We start from the raw sequence: 24,672 nt of genomic DNA on the forward strand, positions 1-24,672 counted from the left end.
CTACCAGCCCAATCAGCATCCGTGTACCCATGTACACATATCTCTGTCCCAGTTTCATAAAATAGTCCACAATGCAAAGTAGACCTCACATACCTCAGTATGCGTCTCAATGCATCCAAATGCGGCTTCCGAGGAACCTGCATAAACTGACTCACCAACCCAACAGCATAGCTCAAATCTGGCCTGGTGATCGTCATGTAGATCAAGCTTCCTACTATGCGCCTATACATAGTAGGATCCTCCAAAATCTCTCGTGAATCTGCACTCAACTTGCCATTCTGATCCAATGGCACTGAGATTGGCTTACAGTCTGTCATACCATACTTGGACAACATGTCCAAGCCATACTGTCTCTGCAGTAATCCAATACCATGTGGTGACCTAATCATCTCAATGCCCAAGAAATATCTGAGCTCCCCCAGATCTTTCATCTCAAACTTCTGTCTAAGCCAGATCTTTACATCAAAGATCTCTGCATCATGGTCCCCCGTAATGATCAGGTCATCTACATAGATGACAACAAGCACAACCCCTCTATCACTGTGTCTCACATACAGCGAGAAATCTGTATTGGCTACATGAAAGCCAATAGTGACAAGATATTCAGAAATCTTGTCAGACCATGCTCTTGGTGCTTGTTTTAAGCCATACAAGGCTTTCTTCAACCTGCAAACATGCTCGGGGTGACTCACATCCTCATAACCAGGTGGCTGCAACATATACACCTCTTCCTGCAAATCCCCATGCAAGAATGCATTCTTTACATCCATATGATGTAAAGACCATTGCTTTGACGCAGCCACTGCTATCACAACTCTCACTGTTGCCATCTTGGCAACTGGGCTGAAAGTTTCCTCATAATCAATGCCATATGTCTGCGCATATCCTTTGGCTACCAATCTAGCCTTGTACCTGGTTATGCTTCCATCACTGTTATGTTTTACTTTGTACACCCACTTGCATCCAATGGCTTTCTTGCCTACAGGCGATTGCACTAAATCCCAAGTCTCATTTCTATATAGTGCATCCATCTCCTCATCCATAGCTTTCTCCCAACACACATTTCCAACAGCCTCATCAATGCATGTGGGCTCTACAACCTGTACAACTTTTGCCATGTATGCATAGTGATGTGCCACATAACCATCATAGGTAAACCTCTGCACAGGATTCTTCACTCTCCCAGATCTTCGCAGCTTTGCATTCATGGCTTCCATAGCCTTCTTTACACCAGGTGTTCTCATAGCTGGTATCCCAAGATCCTCATCAAGGCTCATCTCTGAGCCACTAGACTCTCCATCAACATGAGAATGCCCTGCAGAAATGTCAGGCATACTAAGGGGCTCAATCACTTTCTCTTTGCCTTTATGTGATGTACTAATCACATTTGCAGGACTGGTATTATGACGCAGCCTGCCACTCCATGGTCTATCAATTGAACCACTAGATGAGGACTCTCATGGTCCACTCAAAGACTGTGATTGCTGACTTGCATTCTGTGCAACCACATTTCCACTCACATCAGTCCCAACAGCTTCTTTTTCAGCAGCATACCAGCTGCTCATCTCATCAAAAACAACATCCTTGCTTACCCTCAACTCACGTGTAGCAGGGTTATAACACCTGTATCCCTTTTGCTCACGGAAGTATCCAATAAACACACATTTTTCAGCTTTTGGATCGAGCTTAGTTCTCAGCTCATCTGGCACATGCACATATGAATGCATCCAAAGACTTTCAGATGAGACAAATCAGGTTTTCTTTCAGTAAACCTCTTCTCTGGAGTTACATCATGTATGGCTGCAGGTGGAGTCCTGTTCATGATGTAAACTGCTGTAGAAACAGCCTCAGCCCAATAGCTATGCGGCATATTCTTCTCTCTCATCAATGCTCGCGCAATCTCAGCAATGTGTCTGTTTTTCCGCATCAGCAACTCCATTTTGTTGCGGAGTGTATTTGCATGTAAACTGTCTCCAAATACCATTCTTCTTCAAAAATTCAGAGAACTCATTGGAGAAGTACTCTCCCCCTCCATCTGACCTTAGGTACTTTACATATTTTCCTGTTTGCTTTTAACCATAATTCTGAAATTCTGAAAATGAGTGAACACCTCACCCTTCTCCTCATGAAGTATACCCACACTTTCCTTGTGTGGTCATCAATAAATGTCACATAATACTTGCAGCCTTCCATAGACATGGTCTGCGTAGGACCCCATACATCTGAATGTACAACATCTAGTGCATTTCTGCTCACAATTCTGTCACGTGGAAATACATGCTTTGTTTGCTTTCCAAATTGGCATGCTTCACATATTTTCTGCATACCTTCAACTTTAAACTTTGGCAGCCCTGTCACAATTCCTTTAGTCTGCATAGACTTCATTCTCTGCACATTCACATGTCCAATTCTTTCATGCCAAATGTCTGTGTTTGCAACAATTCCTGAACCATTTGCAAACATCGCAGCACTCACTTCAGGCATGTTTACATTCAATGTAAACATTCTGCCCACTCTGTTGCCTTTTGCAACCAACTTGCACTTGTCTTTAAAGTCTTTAACATAACAACCATCAGGGTTAAACCGAACCTGCAAACCCTGCTCAATCATTTGGCCAACTGAAACCAGATTCTTTGTTATGTTCGGAACATGAAGTACATCTGCAAGGTACTTCACTTTGCCATCCTGCATAGACAATGACACATCTCCAACATGGGCAATTGGATGAGCAGCGTCATCCCCTGTTTCCACAAAACCTGGTCTTTCAAGGTTTTTCATCTCCTTGAACCACTCCCCATGACTTGTCATGTGTTTCGAAGCACCTGAATTAACGTACCATACATCATCTTTATGTGCTGCTTCAACATTTTTAGACATGGAATTAACGACATGCTGCATAACAAACAACCTTTCATTATCCTCATTGTTTCTGCTCGAGGATGCATAGTTGTTTTGTTGCAATTTTCCATTTTGCATGCCAGCCTGCTTCTTATAACAATCTGCCTGCACATGTCCAGGCTTACCACAATAAAAGCATCCACGTGTATCATTATACTGCCTTTGCCAATTTCCACGACCTCTGTGACTCCCCCTGCCTCTGAATTGGCCTCTTCCACCTGCGTGTTGTTGTTGTTGTTGTGAATTTGGGACTGTTGTTGTTGCTGCTGCTGGCTATAATTCTGATTACCTGTTTGGCCGCCTCCTTGGCCGCGTCCACGGTCTCCTCTACCTCGTCCTCTTTCTGAACTTGTGTAGAAGGCCTGTTGCTCTAAACTGTTTTTGTTTTGTGAAGACTATTGGTCTTCACCCAAGCTCTTCTCTGCTATAGTCAACATAGACACTAAATCTGTGAAATTGGGAATGTTTTCCAGAGTCTGAATAGACGTCTTGAACGTCTTGTATTGTGGCCCGAGACCACGTAGACAGACTTCCACCTTATCATCATCATCTACTGAAATACCAATAGATGCAAGGGATTTCACAATACCCTTGATCTTCAATGCATAGTCATTTACAGACATACTCTTTTTCTCCACAGTATGAAGTTCATTCTTCAACTGTATCTTTCGCGCCTTGGTATTCGTTTCATAGAGTTTTACCAAGGTGTCCCACGTCTCCTTGGGGTGTTGAAATATACAAGTGAATAGGGTGTGTGCGGGAAGAAGCCCTTGGTTAGAGGCTGTAAAAGAGAATGTGTAAATGTGAAAGAACCTGTGAAAAGGTGAGAAGAATCTATTGGGAGAGAATAAAGGGTAGCATGAGAAGATTTAGGAAGTGTGGAGATATTCTAGGAGATATTCTGGGAAAAGTGAAGAGGTGGAGAGAATCAGGGAAAAGAGGTGGAGTGAATGAAGGAGAAATCAGTGGGATTTGATGCTTGGATGTAAACTCTATAAATTGAGGCATTGCTCTAATGAGAATTTGTTGGTTTTTGATTATCCATGCCTACATTAAGCTATTTACTAATTACGTCTTAATTATTTGCTAATCACTTTGTTAATGATGTTGATTCTAGTGTTTGATCCACCATAGCTCATCACATTGCTCTAATTTCAACATGGTATCAGAGCCATGCCTAGAATCCATCAGGTTTATGAGTCCATTATCTAATTAATTAGGATTAGTAGATAATTAGAAATTAATCAAAATTTTAGTTAGTTTTCAACTAGTCTCATCGCCGGCGGCAGCACGTTTTGCAGGCGCCGTTTTTCAGAAGGGGATTTGATATGTCTTCTTGCTCAGTTCAAATGGCCTTAATTTCTCTTAGTCCAAGGTGTTTTCAAGCATGCTCTACAAGCTGGTGAAGACAGAATTGAATTCGATCAAGTCTACAGTGAGATCCAAGCTCTTCATCAAATCTGCAGGTGACTTTGTTAAAAGAGAGATTAATCTTTCAATATTTGGTCAAATCTTGTGTTTATTGGCTTAATCCTCTACTAGACTCATTGCTATTGATGGCTTTGAAAGCATTTGAGCTCATTTGAAGTCTAAGACACCAGATCTGGACTCCCCGCATACTCTGTTTTTTGCACACAAAACAGTGGATTAATTTGCTAATTAGTGATTAATCAATGCTAATCACTGTATTTTGGTGCAATTGAGGGTTCAAATTAACCATTAGGTATCTAATACAGATCCCTATAACTTCAGATTGCAATTCGGAGTTGGTTTGATACTCCAACCATTCCGTACAAATTGGTTACCCTTGATTTTATGTAATTTCTGGTAAAATTGTGCTGATAAATTTGTGATAATCATCATTTTGCATTTAACCCTTGGTTAATGCCTGTAAATCTCACTCAAATTCAAGATTATTCACAGCCAGAGTTGCATTTGGGAATGTGCATAAGAATGAATGCTATACGCATTATGTATTGGGCACATTACATCAGTGTAAAAATGGGATCAGACACTGCCCTTGTCCAGAATAAGGCAAGAGGTAAGACCTCCCGCATAAATTTGGGTTTGCATTGCATAATGACACAAGATAAACAGAAAAAGCCCAAAAGAACTGTCAGCAAAACATTGAAACATGTTGCTCACATGGAGCAAAAAGACCTGACAGACAAGCTCATGGTCCCAGCCATGAAAGAAGAAGAACATCTCCTTCCAAGAAGAAGATCCACACCAAGAAGATCTAGAGGAAGCATTGAAGGAAGACATGGACACGAGAAGAGAAGCTGCTCCACAAGAAGACTGAAAGAAGAGACGGACGCGTGGAGAGAAGCTGCCACGACAAGAAGACTGAAGAGAAGAGAAGATGTGAGGCTTCAAAGAGTGAGGAGCCATGTGAAAATCTCAGAGAGAGAGAGAGAGAGAGAGAGAGAGACCCACAACCCAATGTAACCTGTCCCAACAAAGTAAAACCACCTCTGAGCCACCGATGCTGTAGGCCACATGGTAGATAGATGTATGTGTGAGCACTTTAGTCAAGGTCGCGGGCACTTATAGTAGCCTTGGACACATAGAGAGAGAGAGTGTCAAGGACTATGGAGTTTAGGGACTTGAGGCACTGGTCGCGGGCTATCAAGTAAGAGAAAAACTTGGTACAGGATCCAGGTGTGCTAAGTTAACTTGAGGGGAGGTGTAGACACTGGTCGCGGACTATCAAGTAAGGAGGGAAACTTGGTATAGGGTCTAGGTGTTCTAGGAGTATTCACTTGAGGGGAGGTGTTGAAATATACAAGTGAATAGGGTGTGTGCGGGAAGAAGCCCTTGGTTAGAGGCTGTAAAAGAGAATGTGTAAATGTGAAAGAACGTGTGAAAAGGTGAGAAGAATCTACTGGGAGAGAATAAAGGGTAGCATGAGAAGATTGAGGAAGTGTGGAGATATTCTGGGAGATATTCTGGGAAAAGTGAAGAGGTGGAGAGAATCAGGAAAAAGAGGTGGAGTGAATCAAGGAGAAATCAATGGGATTTGATGCTTGGATGTAAACTCTATAAATTGAGGCATTGCCCTAATGAGAATTTGCTGGTTTTTGATTATCCATGCCTACATTAAGCTATTTGCTAATTACTCACTAATTACGTCTTAATTATTTGCTAATCACTTTGTTAATGATGTTGATTCTAGTGTTTGATCCACCATAGCTCATCACATTGCTCTAATTTCAACATGGGGGACTTGGCATCCTGTATGTGCCCAATCATGGTGTCCTGTATACTGATAGAGAGCCAATACATAACTTTTTTGGCTCCTTGGTTCTAATCCTTGAACTCTTTGACATCTGCAGCAGTCGGATTGATCTCCGATATCTCCGGTGCCTCTTCATGCTCACCTTCTATGTAGTCCCAGTAACCCTTTCTCATCAGGAAATTTGTCAGCCTGAACCTCCAAGCATGGAAGTTGTTCTTATCAAGCTTCTCAGCAACAATCTAGTTTATGCCATCATTTGACATCTTGTCAGATACACAAATTTACCAGAAACAGCACTCTGGTTTGTTCTGCATAAACTGCTGTATTTTCTGCAGCGGTACTGTACTACACTCAAATGTCACAACCAGTGACCTCAATGTGCATACATACCCAATGGCAATTGTTGACCTCCGTGTAGCACACACAGCACAATCAATCTGTCTTCTTGCTGTTCTTAAAATAGAGTTTTGCAGAGAATCGATGACTTACCCGCAGTGCTCGAAATCGCCTGCTTTCTGAAAAACGGAGGTCCTAACGCGCCCGAAACGCATTTTCGGCCTGAAAAATAAGTCCAATAGGACAGTATAGTTGCCCTACAGCTTTACTCCCGCGAAGAAAGCTCGTCAATGAGAGATCGTTTGCCGGTGCCTCCCGTAGAGCTCCTGACAAGGGTGTAGTCGCCAACACAAATAGGGAAGAGTAGATGAAGCTCTTACCCTTGTACCACTTCCTATGCTTCTCTTGCTTGTAGCTCAGCCCTTAGCATGAACCAGGCTCTGATACCATGAAAAGATGCAGGGGAGAAGAGAGCTTGAGCTCTTGCAAGCACACACACACTCACAAAATCCTAAAAGAGAACACACAAGGTGAGAGGCTGAAAATCTTCTTCTTCTTCACACAACACTCAACACACCATATACAAAGATAAGAGTACACACAATATGAAAGGTACTCAACCAAATACATACTAAGGTTCTCTATAGTGTGAACCCAACTAAATGAGTTGGCGCTATAACTATGCCAGTCTCTAGAATGGCTGTCATATAGCCTGTCATCCCACTGGCCACATATCACCCATGATCTCACCAACCATGCTAGTGGTGTAAGTGTGGGGTTTATCCCCCAGGCGGGTCATCAGTGTCCACCACCTCACTAGATGAGCTTGATATCTCAACAAGACTCACAGCGTGGACTGGCACTGTTTCATGTGCAGGACAGTGCACACCTGACCTTAGACTCCTGTACAGGACAATGCACACCTAACCTCGGACATCTGAGATGGATCCCTGGCTGACTCGTCTCGGACTGGGCTCACATGGGACCAGTTTACCATCCCAGATCCTGCACCTTCTGTACAGAAATGTCTACGTGGCATCCAAGTGCGGGATGCATGTGACATCCCCTTCTGCTTGACGGAAGCTGCATAGCCTCCAAATAATCCGTCAATGACGCCGGATAGTCTTCGAAAAACTCTTTGTCGAGCCATACCGCTTCATGGGTTCCTCGGTCCTGAAACTTTGTGAGGAACTCTCGTAGTCTTCGGCCTGAGCCATGCTTGAAACGGTGCAGAAGGAACCATAACTTCGGCTTCATCAACAATGTCTGGTTCGGCTTTGTCTTTGACCTTTGAAGGGGTTGGACCTGCATATGGCTTTAGGTCACATTGGCCCTACAAGGAATAAGCATAACAAATTTGCTAAACCTATCAACAATAGTTAAGCACTGCGTATTACGCTTACTTGGACTGGGAGGCAGATTCGTCCATGGAAATGTCTTGGAAAGGACCCTCAGGAATTGGCAAGGGCTATAACAACCCTATCTTCTTTCCACGAGGAGCTTTCACCTTCTGACAAATGTCACAGCGTTGTACATATGTAAACACATCACGCCTCATCTTTGGCCAATAGTATTGCCGTTCTAATTTCTCCAGAGTCGAATTCATATGCCCCTATGACCACCTGTAATGGCGTCATGGGCATCATGGAGAAGAGCTGTCCGGAATGACTTTATGACACATAGTCGGCCTTTGTAGAAAAGCCAACCATCGCGTATCAGAAAATGGCATGGTCCTGTGGCATCCAATGCCTGTTCCCACTGTGTACCGAATTCCTCGGAATCCGTGTACGTGTGCATCATGTCTTCTAGTCCTGTACCAACAAGATCAAGTCTAGTGGTCTGAATCGTAGACACTTGTCCCTTCCTGCTCAAAGCATCGGCGGCCACTGGATTGGCCTTTCCTGGAAGGTGCTCAATCATACCACCGAACTGCTGGAATATCTGACTCCAGCGGTGTTGTCGATCACTCCACTGTGCACTTGGTATTGCTGAATCTAGCGTAATGCCTGATGGTTAGTGCGAACCTCGAAGTCACGGCCATACAGAAAATGTTTCCAATGTTTCAAGGCTTGTATAAGCGCTAGGAGTTAACGATCATAGACTGAGTAGGACAATAACTTACGAGACATGTAAGCTACTGGATGACCATTCTGTTGCAATACACCTCCAATTACGATGTTACTCGCATCGGTGATCACTTGAAATGGGTCGTCCCACGAGGCCTTTGGGTGCTTCGCTAGGAAAGCGTACGTGGCAAGTGCTAAACAAGGTGCTTCTGATAAAGCCACCTTGAGGTTTTGGAATGCCTCCAACGCTCGTGGAGTCATTCGAATCTTTTGCCTTCGTGTTTTCACTCCCTTTAGCAGATCGGTGAGATCTGCCGAGAGGTCAGAAAACTTGTCGATGTGGGTGGAATATGCCTGGCATATACCCACAAATGATTTGATGTCGTAGGCTGTCTGTTACTTCCCAGTTGACAATCTCGGCCACTTTAGCCTGATCAAGTCGAATGCCTTCAGCACTAATTATATATCCCAAGTAATGCACCTGGAATAGATAAAATTCCGACTTCTTTTCATTGACGTAGAGCTCGTTGCTTTCCAGCATTATAAGGACTTTCTCCACATCAACATTCAATTCGAGGCATCGGGAATATGCTCTTGATAGTTAGCTTGTTGAGTGCACGATAATCGACACACAAACGGGAAGACCCATCTTTCTTCTTGACAAATAGGATCGGTGCTGCAAATGGTGATACGCTGGGGTGGATGAAGCCAGATTGCAACAATTCTTGGAGTTGGCGGTCCAACTCCGATTCCATTGCCTTGGAAAGGCGATACGGAAACTTGCTCGGGGGTTTCGAGCCTGGGAGGAGGTCAATCTTGTGGTCCTCCGGTCTGGACGGGGGGAGCCGGGGAAGGGAAGCTGTCCCCAAGAAAAATCTTCTGGAACTTTTTGTGGAGAACCGAATACTTCTCGGAAGCACTGGCCACCGTCCGGGTTGTCTGGATGTAAATCATTGCACACTGTGCGCCTTTCTGGACTGCTCGGTTAGCCTGCAACAAGTGGCTTATGAGCAGAAAGTTTGGAATTTCTGGCTCACACTTAATGGTCACCGGGGCGTTTGACACATTCCGATTGATTTGGAACGTGTGCTTGTCCCACTTGACATATGGAAGCAACTTGTGAAACCAGTGAATACCCAAAATTATGTCTGCTCCTACAAGAGGGGCAACCATAAAGTCACGAACAAACTCTATGCCCTGAATCACTAACTTAGCACCTAGAGCTTCATACTTGACGCTCGTTGTCATACCTGTGCCAAAACCCTCAACCTGTTTGTCCACCGAAGTCAGCTCGAAACGGGCACGCCTAGCAGCCTGTTCCGTGACCACATCCTCCGTGCTGCCGTTGTCAAACAAGACGGCGACTCATTGGCCACCTATGTAGCCAAAGGACTTGAGCAATTCGTTGCGCTCATACTCCTGGTCATGGGCGTCCTTCTGCTTATCTTCGAGCTCCCGGCTAATAATTGCTCCAACTGAAGCACTGAGGTTTGAAGAACTAGGGGTAGCCGCTGGGGTCTGTGTGGGAGCTGAGCTCACCATGGAAGCTGTGGAGGCGGCGGCGGTGGGCTTTGGAGGCTTCTTCGGACAATCCCGAGAAGTATGTCCTTTTGTATGACAAAAGAAACATCTACCCTCCTCCTTGTACTGAGAAAGCTCCTCAGCACTCAACTTGCCACCTGTCTTGCCTGCCTCCGCTTTCTGGTCTGGAGTAAGCTTAGACGCACTGTTCGAGTTCTTGGAGCCAGAGGCTCCCGGGCTGTGACCTGGGGAAGACCTTGTCTGGTTCTGGCTTTTGCCCCCGAGGCGGTAGCCCTGGGAGGAGCCGGCTGGGAAGTCTTGGGCTTGCCACCATTGTGTTTCATTTCTGCACTCTGCGCAAGCAAGAGTGCGCCTTCAAAAGTGGCTGGCCCAAACATACGCACCTTCCATTGGATTTGCGTGTCAAGGCCATACAAAAACTGCCCTTTCTTGTCCGTATCAGATAAGCCTAATTGCAGACATAAAAAGTCGAAAGTCTATTGGCAAAATGAAGGACTGGTTGCGCGTTCTGACGCGCTCCCTTGAACTCGTCTTCGAGTCGCTCAAGGTAGTGGGGCGGTAGAAGCCGCTGCTTAAGGTCGCGAACAAACTCGTCCCACAAATAAGCTCCCAAATGCACTTCCTTTCCGGAACGCAATCTGACCATCCACTATCTGTGTGGGAGACGTCCGGAGGCTTCCGGAGGCTAAAAACCAACCGTCCTTCGAGTGACAGGAGTCACTCCGAAAGGGGCGTCTAAAAACCAACCCCACGAGTGAGAAAAAATTCTGGTTTCTTTGCTGAATCTTTGTACTTGAAGTAGGCTCTGATACCATTGTATCATGCGGAAGCTTCGGAGAAGAATCAGTAACTTCAATACTCAGAATTCAGCACTCTTTTTGCGACGGAAATTAATGCACAAACTGAAAGGAGATGTGCAGAAAATAGAGAGAGAGAGGGAGAGATGGAGAGGACACAGTATTGGGTCCCAATTACCCTCTGTAGGGCCCCCACCACGGATGGTGTATTTGCTTTATTAGAATGATGTGAATCTGAAAAGAAAATACAGAATTCTTGACCTTTCTTGGCTGGGAAATCCCTGCCCTTGACCTTCAGTACTCCACCCCTTTGCTTAGCAACTCCCTTGGCTTGTCTAGCCCTTGATTTGCTTGAGCTCTTGGTGAATAATGAGATGATTGAATGGGAACATGGGCTAGGCTATTTATACTACTCAATATGAGCAGTCGGCCAGTATACATCTAGGCGGCCAGCCTAAAAGTCCTACGACTTGTGAAAATCCAGCAATAAATGCTGAATTAAATCCCAAAAAATGCTGCGTTTTTCCCTACAGGCTGAGAAGGTGATGCACCTGAACTCCAATGGCTGGGCAAGGCCTTTGCACACATCCCAAGGGCTGGGCAGCCTGTATGGGCTGCCCCATACTTGCCCTACAGCCATGTAAAGGCTGTAAACTCCTGGAATTTGCCTTTTTCTTGCCCTAGGGCTGTCCTACGGCCCCTCCATGGCTGGTGGGTTCAGCCTGGGCCTTCTTGGTCCTCATGGGGGTGGTTCCACACCATTCCCATGTCCACACTAAGATCCGGGGTAGCCCTATGGGCTGGCCCCTTGTCCTAAACACTAACTACTCAGTGATCTGGCATCCGGTACCAAACCCGATACACAGAATCACTGACATCATTCTAGAGGGAGACTCACAGCGCGGACTGGCAATGTTTCATGTGCAGGACAGTGCACACTTGACCTTAGACTCGTGTGCAGGACAATGCACATCTGACCTCGGACATCTGAGATGGATCCTTGGCTGACTCGTCCCGGATTGGGCTCACATTGGACCAGTTCACCATCCCAGGTCCCACACCTTCTGTACAGAAAACCTACGTGGTATCCAAGTGCGAGATGCACGTGACATCACTAATAACTACTAGTGAATACATGGTATGTAGGTTGATGTTGAGGAGTTGGAGTGTCACAAACAACAACATGCCGAGGAGAGTGACATGGTACATGATGAGCAGGAGGAGATATATAGACAGCTTCACAAAGAGCTGGAGGGCATTGCTAGATGAGTCACTCGAGCTCAGGCTCGAGGAGTAGGAGATGTAGGGCATTGATGGAGGAGTCACTCGAGCTCAATCTTGAGCTCTCATGACAACTTCCGCTCAGCACAGTCGTCCTTCCACCTCTAAAGGCACCGAGGTTTATAATATATATTTTTATGATATATACATTATTTTAAAAAAGTGAACGTACTTAAAGTGCTTATTTCGAAACGTACTTTACGTACTGGTACGCATATCGTACCGTACCTAAAGCACGCAACCACTATGTTCTCAACCAAGGCTATCCAAGTCCTAAAATTGGCAAAAGCATTAGACTTTTGAGCCAAAAAGCATACCCACACTTTTCGAGTAAAATCATCCACCAAAAGCATGAAGTACTTAGCCCCTCCAAGGGGCTCAACCATCGTAGGTCCAGCCAAGACTGCATGTATAAGCTCGAGCTTTCGTGTAGCCCGATCTGTAGCCTCCTCTAGAAAAGCATCTATGTGATGTTTGCCCATCATGCAAGACAAGCATATATGTGGTAGTTGACGGAGCTTAGATAAACCAAGAACCAACTGCTCGGAAGAAATTTTCTGCAAAGCAGAAACGGGTACATGACCAAAGCGTGAATGCCACAAAGAAGTCTCATCAATAGAGACTAAGGCATGAGAAGGAGAGAATAGTTGATGGATATGAGAGTCGGATGAGGGAATCTGGGAGGAGAAAGTGGTGATTTTGTAGAGGCCTTCATCATGAACTTTATTGGCCACAACCGAGAGTGTCTTTCTGTCAATGACCTCAACTACCTCATCATCAAAATAAACTCCAAGTTCCTTCTGACTAGCCATGTGAACTAAAAACAAGTTCTTTGAAAGCCGACACACATGTAAAACTTCATGGAGCGTACCAAAGGAACCAAGAGAAACATGACCAATAAAAAGAACCGGTAAGGAAGAGTCATCTCCAATGCAAACTGAAGAAGAGAGCGGCTGGTAATCCTCTAAAATATGTGAATGTTTGGTCATATGGGCGGAAGCACCATTATCACTGACCCACTCAACCTCTGTGGGTGTGTCACTAACCTCTATGGAAGAAGTTATATCTATGATCACGAGGAAAGTATCCTGTGGAGAGGTAGGGGGAGAATCTGTAACTACCATGTATGCCACCCTCGTCCTTCACCTTTTCCTTGCCTTTGTTCTTATTAGAATCCTTGTCAGAATCCTTAGAGTTATCTTTGGCTTTGTATTTGGCTTTGGCTCCCCGAGAATTGTCATGTCGAGCAAAGCACCGTTCCTCCTTATGGCATGATCTAGAAATCTTCTCAAGATCAGCCTCCATCTTGGCAATCTTCACGGAAGAAACATCACCAAACTTCCTCTGAATCTCAAGCCACATCTGTCGGGCATTACTCCTCGTAGAAATAAACTTTGCATGTATGGCAAGAGTCATGCAATGAATGATGATGAGGCATGCACGAGCATCCAAAACTCCCTGAAAAGCTGGATCCACCAAAGCAGGTGTCATAATTGATGTCCAAACACCACCACCTTCAAGAAGCAATTGGGTATAGAAGGACCAAGTATGACAATTGGTGGCTGTAAGCCTCTTGGAATCACTGATTTGGGGAGGAGTGTAGGATGGAACATGAGAGAAAGAAGGGGTGAGGTTCTGTGGGAGGGGAGAAACAAGAGAAGAAGTGGTTGGGGGAACCACCAAAGTGGTGGAGGGAGAGGGTACCAATGAAGTGGTAGCTTGAGAAGTAGGGGATAGGGTTCCTTGGGAAGAGAAAAGAAGTCGAGAGAAGTTAGAGTATTAATCTCCTGAAGCCATATCCTCCAAACGCAGAATCCTCCTCTTCAAATAGGTCTAGAAGCTGCTAGACCTCCTCTAAAATTGATCATAGTTAGTATGAGGACGAAGAAGAAGGAAAGCAGGGTGGGAGGGTAGGAAAAAAAATTAGAAGAGGAGAAAAGAAATTGTTCTCCAAGGTTTAATGGCACCACAGATGCTGAAAACACAGCTCTGTGAAGAGAAACAAACACAGAGTCACATGGGGACGGGGGACGGGGACGGGGAAGTGGCGTCCCGGGGACGGGATCGGGAACGGCAAAAAAAACCTCTTTTTTAAAAGCAATTTAGGAGTTGTATGCATGACATACATATAGAGACACACTTTGAACAAAATTTTACACCGAATAGACAAAAAAACAAGAGTCATTTTGAGCAAAATGCGCTAATAAAACATCGATGGCACACTGATTATGTGATTGATAGTCTGATAGATACAAAGAGATAAGTACATGCCTCATGGGCAGTGAGGGTTACAAAAAAGAGTGGGTACAAAATAGGGATACTAGATAGATCACAATAGATCATGGCCATTGGCAGTGGGCACAAAAAAGGTGAGATGGCTCAAGGCTCAAGAGTCAAGCCTCAAGCTCCTGAAGTGCTAGCCTCGCGGGAGGCTTGGAAGTCGAAGTCGTCGATGCCATTTGAAGCCTCCTCCTCCCCCTCAGGCTGTAGCTCCTCCTCTACCTCCTCAAGATGCTCCTGAGCTGCAGGATCCTGCTGTGCCATCTCCCATTCGGTGAAGGGATCCGCCTTCCTTGTTGCTGTTGCACATAGCATGCGCAAGTTAGCGCTCACAAAAACCAAATCACTTGCCCTTTGCACTTCAAGGCGGTTCCTCTTCTTAGAGGCAATGTGACTGTAAACGCTCCAAAGTTGCTCCAAGCAACTAGAGCTCACAGCCTGGCTAAGGATGCGAATAGCCAAGCGCTGCAACTCCGGCCCATCTGATCTGTAATCCTCCCACCAAAGAGGAGACCCAATCTTGAGGTGGTCAAGCTGTGCATCTAAACATCCAAAAGATCCCTGCCGCGTCCTGCACTGAGATAGCTGGTCTCTGATCTTCCGCCTGATGGTAGGGTCGGGCTCTAAGCGCTCCAAAATGATCCGCCATCCCCTGCTTACTTCCTTGTCGGCCTCTTGCTTTCTGCCCTGGAACTCTGGATCAACCACAAAGGCAGCCGCATGAAGAGGGGAGTAGTAGGAGTTCCACCTGGACTCACATAATGAGTGGATCTCCTCAAACTCGGCCTTGTCTGGCACAAGCTGCTGGAGTGACTCGATCATGCGATCCATGGCCTCATAGACCTTGCCGATACATGGTTCACGGCCGTCAATGACTCGTAGAAGGTGAACAATAGGCTTGACCAAGGCATCGAGTGTCTTCACCTTCTCCCACCAAGCGGCATCGTCGGCGCGATCTCGCCACGTTCTCCCTGTTGCCGATTTTGACTGCGGCATGGCAAAAAATTCATCACTAAGGAAAAGCCCTCTTAGGGCTCCGCCACATGTAGACAAGCGGCCTAGCATGAGGAAGTTGTATGCAAACCTTGTCTCAGAATACTTGAGGAGGGAAAGAGTGCTCCTTTTAGAGAACTCATGTCGCAGCCTTTGGTGGTTGAGGACAAAGGATACAAGCTGGTTAGCCTCCTTAATGGTGGGTGCAATCCATGGCAAGGCACCTATGTCTTTGAGGAGGTTGTTGAGACAATGGGCAATGCAAAAAGAAACTGTGATGGATGGATACATTGACTCAATAATGGTCCCGGCTGCCCTATTTGACGCCTCTCCATCCGCCACCATGCCGACCACAAGCTCCGGCCCAATGACCTCGATCGTGGACGCCCATTCCCGCGGCAAGCACATCCACGGCCTTCCCAGTGCCACTCGCATCATGTGACTCGATGAAGTACACTTTGCCCCTTGAGTAGGCCACCACTCCATGGATGGAGCGCTTGCGCGTGTCACTCCATCCGTCTACAATGAGAGAGACTCCGTTAGTCTCCCACGTTGCCTTTGTATCCGCCGCCGCCTGCTCAACGGCCAACTTCTCCCTATCAAGCAAAGTGGTGCGAATCTTTTCCGATGAAAGTGGCACATAAGAGGGGCCATATTCCCCGATCTTTGTGGCCATCTCACGGAAGTAAGGAGACCTATTTCAAGTAAGGAAAACCATGTAGCATGTTAGCTTTTTTTGGCAATATGACAAATGCTTTGAAGCATGAGACATTAAAAAAAAAAAGAGTGAAGAGAATTGAGTCTCGACTCTCACCGTGCCGCTTGAAACGCAATGTGGTCGTGGTAGAAGAACCTAGCCACCGACCTATCCACCTCATCCTTCAATTTTGGGTTCCAATTCTCGTTAAGAGTGGATTGACGGCGGATGGGAATGGAGGCACCCGATGTGGATGGAGTGGACTTGAATGGTTGAGAGCTTGAAGCAAGATTTGGGTTCCTCTCCACCTCCATTCGCGTCGGTTGCTCTCGTGCTCTCACCACATCATGAGGATCAACGGCAACATGTCGCCCTCTCTTTGCCGCCTCGGCCGCCTCATAAACCTTGAGCTTCTCAAGAAGCTCCGCTCGCTTCTCAGGAGTAACGCGTGCGCAAAATTGCACTTGATGACTGGTCTTGTGCAAAAAGTGAGCTCGCACTTTGTTGGCGCCGCCACTTCTCTTGTAGGAACAAAGCTTGCAATTCCATGCCCTTGAACCACCGCCCACTCCACGACTAGCGTAGTGGACCTCATCCCACCATGACCATGTGTGCACCGCCGGCCTCCTTCGTGAAGAGCCCGCAACGGAAGATGTGGTGGCGGCGCCTTCACCTTGAGATGCCATGAATGATGATAGTGTGAGAGAGAGGGAAGAAGGGTGCAATAGAGAGTTGCAAGTTGCCGCTTGACTCTTGAGGCTTGCAAGTCTCAAGAGGGATGGATCATGGAACTTGGAGAGAGAGAGAGAGAGAGAGAGAGAGAGAGAGAGATGGCTTGGAAGTTGGCACAACTTGGAACTTTGAAGTTTGGATTTTGGAAGCTTGAGGCTTGAGAAACGAGTGTGGGTGCAATAGAGAGTGTGCCTTTTTGTATAGCTGGAAAACTGCCCGTTTCTGGCTGTTTTCTGGCCGTTTTTGGCCGTTGGAGGCGTCCCCTCACCGCGTCCCCTGCTCGTCCCGCGTTTCGGGAACGCGTCCCCGGGACGACCTCATGCGTCCCCATGTTGCACGGCGTCCCCTGCACGTCCCACCCGTCCCCGGCCGTCCCCGTCCCCGTCCCCGTCCCCGCGTCCCGCGTCCCTAAGGCCCATCCCCGCGTCCCCGTGTGACTCTGGAGAAACATAGCCTGATTGAAGGAAACGCAGCACCACTGAGAAAATGCAGCTCCCAGATCTGAAAACACAGGTCTTTATGTGCTGAAATCTGTAAACAACAGGTTCATGCAGGTCCTAGAGCAGTTCTAGGCTTTGATACCATGCGAGAAATCTGTGCTACTGCTGTAAGTCTGAAAACAGAAAATAAAACAGCATATATGTGTAGACAGTAGACTGCAAATGATCAAGAACCTGAATATGATAGAAGGTACAGCATGAGGGAGGCCCGTGAGTGCTGGTATGTTCAAGTAAGCTGAAATCAGAGATATAATGATGTGGGAATGAGGCACCTATTTATATAGGTCCTCATGAGCGGGTCGGTGAGGTCCTACAGGCCGACTTGGACATAAATCCATAAAATGCTGAACAATGCTAAAAAAGGCACCTAAAAATGGTGCAAAAGTAGTAGATATAATATTCATAAATGAGCCAGATGCAAGCGTGCAGGGAGTCCATGTGGGGATGAACAATATTTCCGACAGGCTCAGGCGTGGATCAAAGTATTGATTCTACGGTTTGGTGGGGAGCTTGTCAGAATACGCAGCGGAGATGATGACCAGATCTGGGAACACGAGCAAAACGCATGCAGAAAAAATACAACACAAGAGAGAGAGAGAGATGTAGGCGTGTAACTCTGCTCTATATACACAAGAAAATCCTGGGTATGATACACAAGTGGCAAGGGGGTTGGGGGCCTATTTATATGCCCCCATATGAGCAGTCGGCCTGCTGAAAAAGGCACTCCACGATTGCATCAAGTCGGCCAGCAGCATGCAGCCAGTCGGCCAGCACTGAGGGTCCACGACTGGTCAAGTACAGTCGGCCAGCTCCAATACACACATCTTGATGTAGTCGGCCAGCAAAATGGATCCTCCTGCCAACTCAAGGCTGCCTCCCAAGCCATAGAAAAAATGGAAAAAATAGGGGAAAAATGATAAAACACCTCATAAGGGCGGGCACACCCACAACAAAGGCCCTAGTGTATAAAATTGGATAGGAGATGACTTCTAACACCCCCTCTCAGCTCCTGGCCCTGAAACCAACCACAGGGAGCTGGGGTGCCGCCTGAGCAAATCCTGAGATAGCAACTTCGTGAAGAGGTCCACCGTACTGTCCTCCGTCGAACAGAACTCTAGCAAGATGTCATCAGCAAAACGATCTGTTTACGAACAAAGTGCCTCTTGATGACCATGGGTTCCTCCAGTGGAAGCCAAACCTGCAATGCAACCTCTGCATCCTCATCACCTCACAAGCAGCATCACAAACAGCCCGGTACTCTGCCTCTGTCCTCGACAAGGCAAAAGATGACTACCTCTTACTGCTCCGTAAAACTGCTCCTGGGCCTGAAGTAGATCTCCTCGTGTCCGGATCTCCTCCCCAAACCGAGTCACTCCAACCGTGGAGTCGGACTGCATCCAACAATCCCCCTCCTGTGTACAAGAGTCCATGATCCTTCGCATGCCGCAGAAACCACAGGAAACGCAATCCTGCCTCCCAAAGAGTCATCTGCAACCATGAGCTCAACTGCCTCATCAGGAAGCTCACGTCCAATCTGGTGTCCATCAACCAGATCAATGAACCATACAGCTTCTGAGTCAAAAAGGCATCACACTGCTCACAAGGATCAACACCTGTTACGGTGCACAAACAAGTCTTGGAAACCTTATGAAGACCACGCAAGGCCTTCTGAAACCTGTCAACCACTCCCTCTGAATCCGGAACCACAAAGCCTGGAGAAACCACCTCCTTCTGCAAGTAATCACCTGCCACTTGCCTGGCTTTCCGAAAGGTCCCCGTGGAGAGAACATCCTCAACTACTGGAGGTTCTTTGTCCCGAATACGACGAGACATCAGAGCATAAGTGACCTGTTCAGTTTCCTATGACTGTCGAACACAAGAACCACCAACATCAGTACTGGAAAGTTCCTGCCAACTGCTGCCATCTACTGGCAAGCTATCCACCATCTGGTCCCGGAAAGCCTGCACCTGCAGCGTATCCTCACTTAAGTGGCCATTACCAGACTGCCACTCATCACAAACCTGAGGACCTGGGAGAGAGAGTGCTGAAAGCTTGTAAACTCCATTCTCCACTTCGCCTTCCCAAACCACTTGGCCTGTTGCTTTGTCCCGGAGAGCAACAAAATGCTCATCAAACTCCACCCGTACGCCAGTCTTGCAAACCTGATGCACTGACAACAGATGAAAACCAAGTGACGGAACATACAACACCTGGGAGGAATGCTTTCCCCCTCTGCTATCGGGAACTATCTCCATCCTGCCCTCACTGTGAATTGGGATAGTGGATGTATCCCCAGTAAGAATGTGACCAGAAAGCCTGTAGAGATCCTGTAAACCGGAACGGGAAGGAGTCATGTGCCTGGAAGCACCACTATCTAGAATCCACTCCCGAGTATCCGTTGCGGAGAGTCCTCCAATCTCCTCCCTGCCTGAAGAAAATGAAACAGCGGTGTCCACCACCTCCAGGTGCACAAAAGCCGGAGTCTTCATGATTGCTGCGGAGGAATCTTCACCCTTCTCGGTCTTCCGCTTGGGACACTGCCTCCAATAGTGGCCTTTCTCGCCACAATCATTACAGGTCCTCTCTGCCTTTAGTTTCTCGCGGTCAGTAACGGACTTCTTCTTAGAAGACTTCTCCGACGAAGCCTTCCCTTTGCCCGTGTTATGGCATTTCGACCGTTGGCCAGTTAAGGCCTCCGAACCTCCACCCTGAGGAGCTCCTGGTCCAGGACCATGGGCACAAGCTCCTCCCACGTGATGGTGCTGAGCCTGCCACCACTGGTAATCAAAGACGAGTAAAATGCTGAGTACGAAGAGGGCAAGTGTGATAGCAACGTTATGGCCATGTCCTCTGACGATATCTCCTTCCTAGCCTGAAGAACTTTCTGTTGAAGAGCCTGCAGCTTGTTAATATGCTCCCGCATCGTCGACGACTTTGTAGGGCTCATAACCTGCATCTGTACTTCCAAGGAAATCCTCTTCATGGGCGATACCCTGTTGTAACGAGAGGCCAAATGCTGCCATATACCTCTGGCCAGCGTCATGTGCTTTACATGATTGATTACCTGCGGTGTGCAGTTGAGAAAGATAAACGAACGGACCCTGGCGTTGACACGATCCCACATGTGTGTCTGGGCCTCCCGGTCCTTTCGGATCGACGGTAACTCCCCTTCCTCTACTTCCGGCCGTGGAACACCAACAACGACGAAATCACCGAGGTCGTAAGACTCCAGAACAGATTCCATCATAACCTTCCATATGCCGTAGTTGCCCCCGTCCAACTGACGGTCCACCGGGAACGTGGGGAGTGTCGGGATCTTCACATGCCTCTCGGCCATCTCAAATAGATCTGCCATTGCGGGGATGTACTCTGAATAGGGTGCGTGGGTGGGGAAAATGATAAAACACCTCATAAGGGCGGGCACACCCACAACAAAGGCCTTGGTGTATAAAACTGGACAGGAGATGACTTCTAACAGAGCTTGCCTCCACCTCTTTTATTTGGTTTCACTAAACTTGTTTGGACTGTGTTTAGGAGATCTTGGTTAGACAGGCCTATGAGGCTTCTTACACGCTATGGATGGTGTAGGGGTGTTTGAATGGGATCAATTTCTTGTAGGTGTGATATGACGGTCCCCATTGCCAAAGTTACTAGAGTGATTGGAGAATGAGTTTCGAGAACTCGCAACAATCGGTGCTTCCGTTTGCTAATGAGGTCACTCAATTGGCCACACAACTACACAAATCAGATGTTGATAAGCGAGGGGCTTTTCTCTTTGGTCTAGATAGCCAGATTTCAAGGGATGTGTTGTGCTTCAAGATTGAGAACTTCAACGATGTATTTGAGGTTGCTTAAAATGTTGAAATGAAACATAACCAGCCTCACAGAGCTGAAGTAGAGAATGCCAGCTCCAAAGGCCATAACTCGAGGGCAAGCCGAGGGCAGACTTTGGGATCCCCAAGCTCCGAGAACCAAGACAGCACGCCCAAACTAACTCTTGACCAGAATGTCAAGGAGGGCAAGACCGGTGGCAAAGTTGAGAAGGTCCAGTATCTAGGTGAAGGTGGATGTTTTTGGCTTCACACCATGGGGCACACATCAAAGGAGTGTCCCAAGTGACCCTCACCTCCATGGTTACGGTGGCGAGTTAGTTGCCCTGACCCAGGCCTAGACTCCCCTCGCCTTACTAGCTTCAAGATCCACCGTTGGTGCTATTGTCAGTAGGGAGTTGGAAGATAAGCCGAAGAGGGACCCATAGGTGTTGGGTGTTGGACTCACACACTCACACACACAAACCTGCACATTAGGGTTAGGTGCAAGGTTGAGAAGCTCACACACAGAAATGAGAGAGAGAGAGAGAGAGAGCCAAAAGTGTGGTATCCACAAAATGCAAGTCAACCCTTGCATGTGTGCCACATCCATATAATATAGAACTACAAAATATTATATGTGTCCTTTCACACTTGATGTCCAAGGGGAAAAACCACATGGAAAAAAGTGCCCTTGGTTAAGCCCTGTTCACACATAGCACTACCATAAGTGAGCATATGCCTACAAATCCCCCCTGTAGTGGAAGTGTGAACCTGTACAAGGTAGCAGATCACTCTCTGTATGAGAGTAAGCCCAAAGCTTTGCGGAAAGCTTCAAACTTTTCTCGAGGTAAAGCCTTTGTGAATAGATCTGCAACATTATCCTGTGTAGGGCAATAAGATAAACTGATCTCCCCTGCATGTAGCCTCTCTCTGACATAGTGATAATGAATCTCTATGTGCTTGGTACGTGCATGAAATACTGGATTTCGTGCCACGGCCATAGCACTCTGGCTATCAGTGAGAATGGTGGTGGGTGTCTGCTGACACTCACGAAGATCAGCCAATAGTCTCCTCAACCATACACAATCTACTGTAGCTGTAAAGACTGCCCTGTACTCAGCCTCACAAGTAGATGTAGCAACAGTGGGTTGCTTTTTACTCAACCAAGATATGCATGAGCTGCCAAGAAAAAAACAATTCCCACTGGTGGATTGCCTGGTATCGTAATCACCAGCCCAATCTGAATCACTGTATGCATAAAGCTGCAAGCTGCCCCCCCTGGGATAGAACAAACCAAGATCCAGGGTACCCTTAAGATATCGAAAAATGCGTTTGACTGCTTGCCAATGCTTTGTGCCTGGGTTGTGCATGAATTTGCTCAACAAAGACACCCCAAAAGATATGTCTGGCCTCGTGTTACACAAGTAAATGAGGCATCCCACTGCCTGGCTATAAAGGCCGGCCTCAAAAGGCTCTCCAATATCATGCATAGTAAGCCGTACACCTGATTCTACTGGAGTAGAAATGGGCTTACATTCATCCATGTGAAACCTTTTTAGCAAACTTTTTATGTACTTAGTTTGCTGCATAACAATGCCATCATCTGTATGCATAAACTGTATGCCGAGATAGTAGTGTAAAGGCCCCAAATCTGACATATCAAATTCAGCTTTCAAATCAGCTTTGAAATCTGAAATTTGTGCTTTGCTTGTACCTGTAATGAGCATGTCATCTACATACAAGATGACTATGAGAATATCGGCATCGGTTTTCTTCACATACAATGTGCTTTCAGCTGAACTATTCTCAAAACCTTGGCTGGTTAGATGAGCATGTATCTTATCATACCAAGCTCTTGGAGCTTGTTTTAACCCATACAATGCTTTGTGCAACCTGCATACTTTATGTTCCTCACCAGGAACTATAAAACCAATGGGCTGATTTACATATACTTCCTCCTGTAAATCCCCATTTAAGAATGCAGTTTTGATATCCAATTGATGCACTTTCCATCCTTTATGGGCAGCCAATGCAATCACAGATCTTATTGTGGTCATTCTCGAAGTAGGAGCAAAAGTCTCTTCATAATCTATTCCCTTTTTCTGGGAGTAGCCTTTAGCCACAAGTCTTGCTTTGTACCTGTCAATAGTACCATCAGAGTTTCTTTTGACTTTGTACACCCACTTTGTGCCAATTACATGCTTGCCTTTAGGCAATTCCACAAGATCCCATGTATTATTCTTCATGATAGAAGAAATTTCAGCTTGCATAGCTTGCAACCAATGCTCATTCTCATGTGCTTCTTCATAAGAAGAAGGCTCTTCTGAATCAAAGAGACCACCCATTGCGAATGCAGAGTCCCCACGATGTACATTCAAGGCATGGCTGGAACTAGCCCTTGTTCTACCTGTGAGTGGAGCTGCAAGTTTGCTTTCTTGCAAAGTTTTCAGCAACCATCTTGGCACTGACTTGGCTGTGTCTATGGCTGTTTGCTCTTCCCTGACAAGATCTTCCACTTCTTCCACAGAAGGGGGCTGAATGGCTGGCTGTTCCACATGTTCTACATGTGGATGTACTTGTGTAGGGGCTGGCTGATCTGAATCCCCCCTAATTGCAATGGGTAAAAGTCCATCAAACATGTCCTGTATGCCTGTATCATTGCTTTTATACAAGCTGATCATGGGCTGTTCTGAATTTTCAGCAAATACCACATCTCTACTCACAAAAATCCTTCGTGTAGTTGGATTATAAAGACGGTATCCTTTGCTTTCATTGCTGTAGCCCACATCTTTTTTCAAAGGGAAAGCCCAAGCAAACCTGGAGTAGTCATCAATGAATGTGACGAAGTAAAGATGCCCCCCTATGGATGGTGTCCGCATTGGACCACATACATCACTATGTATGAGCTGTAATTTACTTTCAGCTCTAACAGCTCCATCTTTGGGGAATGGTTTCCGATGCATCTTTCCCAAAATACACCCCTCACATACATGTCTTGGCGGAGACTCAAGAGGCGGCATATTATCAACCATATGATGCTTCTGCAAAAGCATCAAACTCTGAAAATTTACATGCCCAAAACGAGCATGCCATAGCTCTGCATCATGCATAGCAGGAGTGTGGGCAGCCACTGTATTTGCATCATAAGTGCGCTTGTCATAGCTGTCCAGCTTATACAAGCCTTTGTATCGTGTTCCAGAAGTGACTATTTCATAACCTTTTGATGGGTCTTTTACCAAACACTTCCCATCTTCAAATTCAACCTTTAAACCTTGATCGTTTATGGCTGAGACGGAGAGCAGATTTTTCTTTATTCCTGGAACATACAATACATTTTTCATACATATATTGGCACCATTGGCTGCAATAAGTATGACATTACCAATTCCCTTTACTGGATATGTGGTATGATCTGCACATGATACAGTGCGGCCATTTGAAGCATAAACCAAGTGCTGAAATACATCTTTGCATGAAGTGATGTGGCTCGAAGCACCAC

General features: G+C 46.4%; 2 protein-coding genes across 5 annotated transcripts in view; one reads left to right on the forward strand and one right to left on the reverse strand.

Moving 5' to 3' along the window:
- Window positions 1–24,672, forward strand: part of LOC147636623 (regulatory protein RecX family protein) — a 93,864-nt gene that overhangs the window by 20,159 nt on the left and 49,033 nt on the right. The window lies entirely within an intron of this gene.
- On the reverse strand, window positions 14,559–15,376 carry LOC147636624 (uncharacterized). Its single transcript, XM_086799925.1, has one exon. It carries the CDS (start codon window positions 15,267–15,269, stop codon window positions 14,559–14,561), a length of 711 nt encoding a protein of 236 aa, XP_086656051.1. The 5' UTR covers window positions 15,270–15,376.

This window comes from Cibotium barometz, chromosome 7, assembly GCF_041138505.1.
Source record: "Cibotium barometz isolate CiBa-2024 chromosome 7, ASM4113850v1, whole genome shotgun sequence".
In the NCBI taxonomy this organism is placed as follows: Eukaryota; Viridiplantae; Streptophyta; class Polypodiopsida; order Cyatheales; family Cibotiaceae; genus Cibotium; species Cibotium barometz.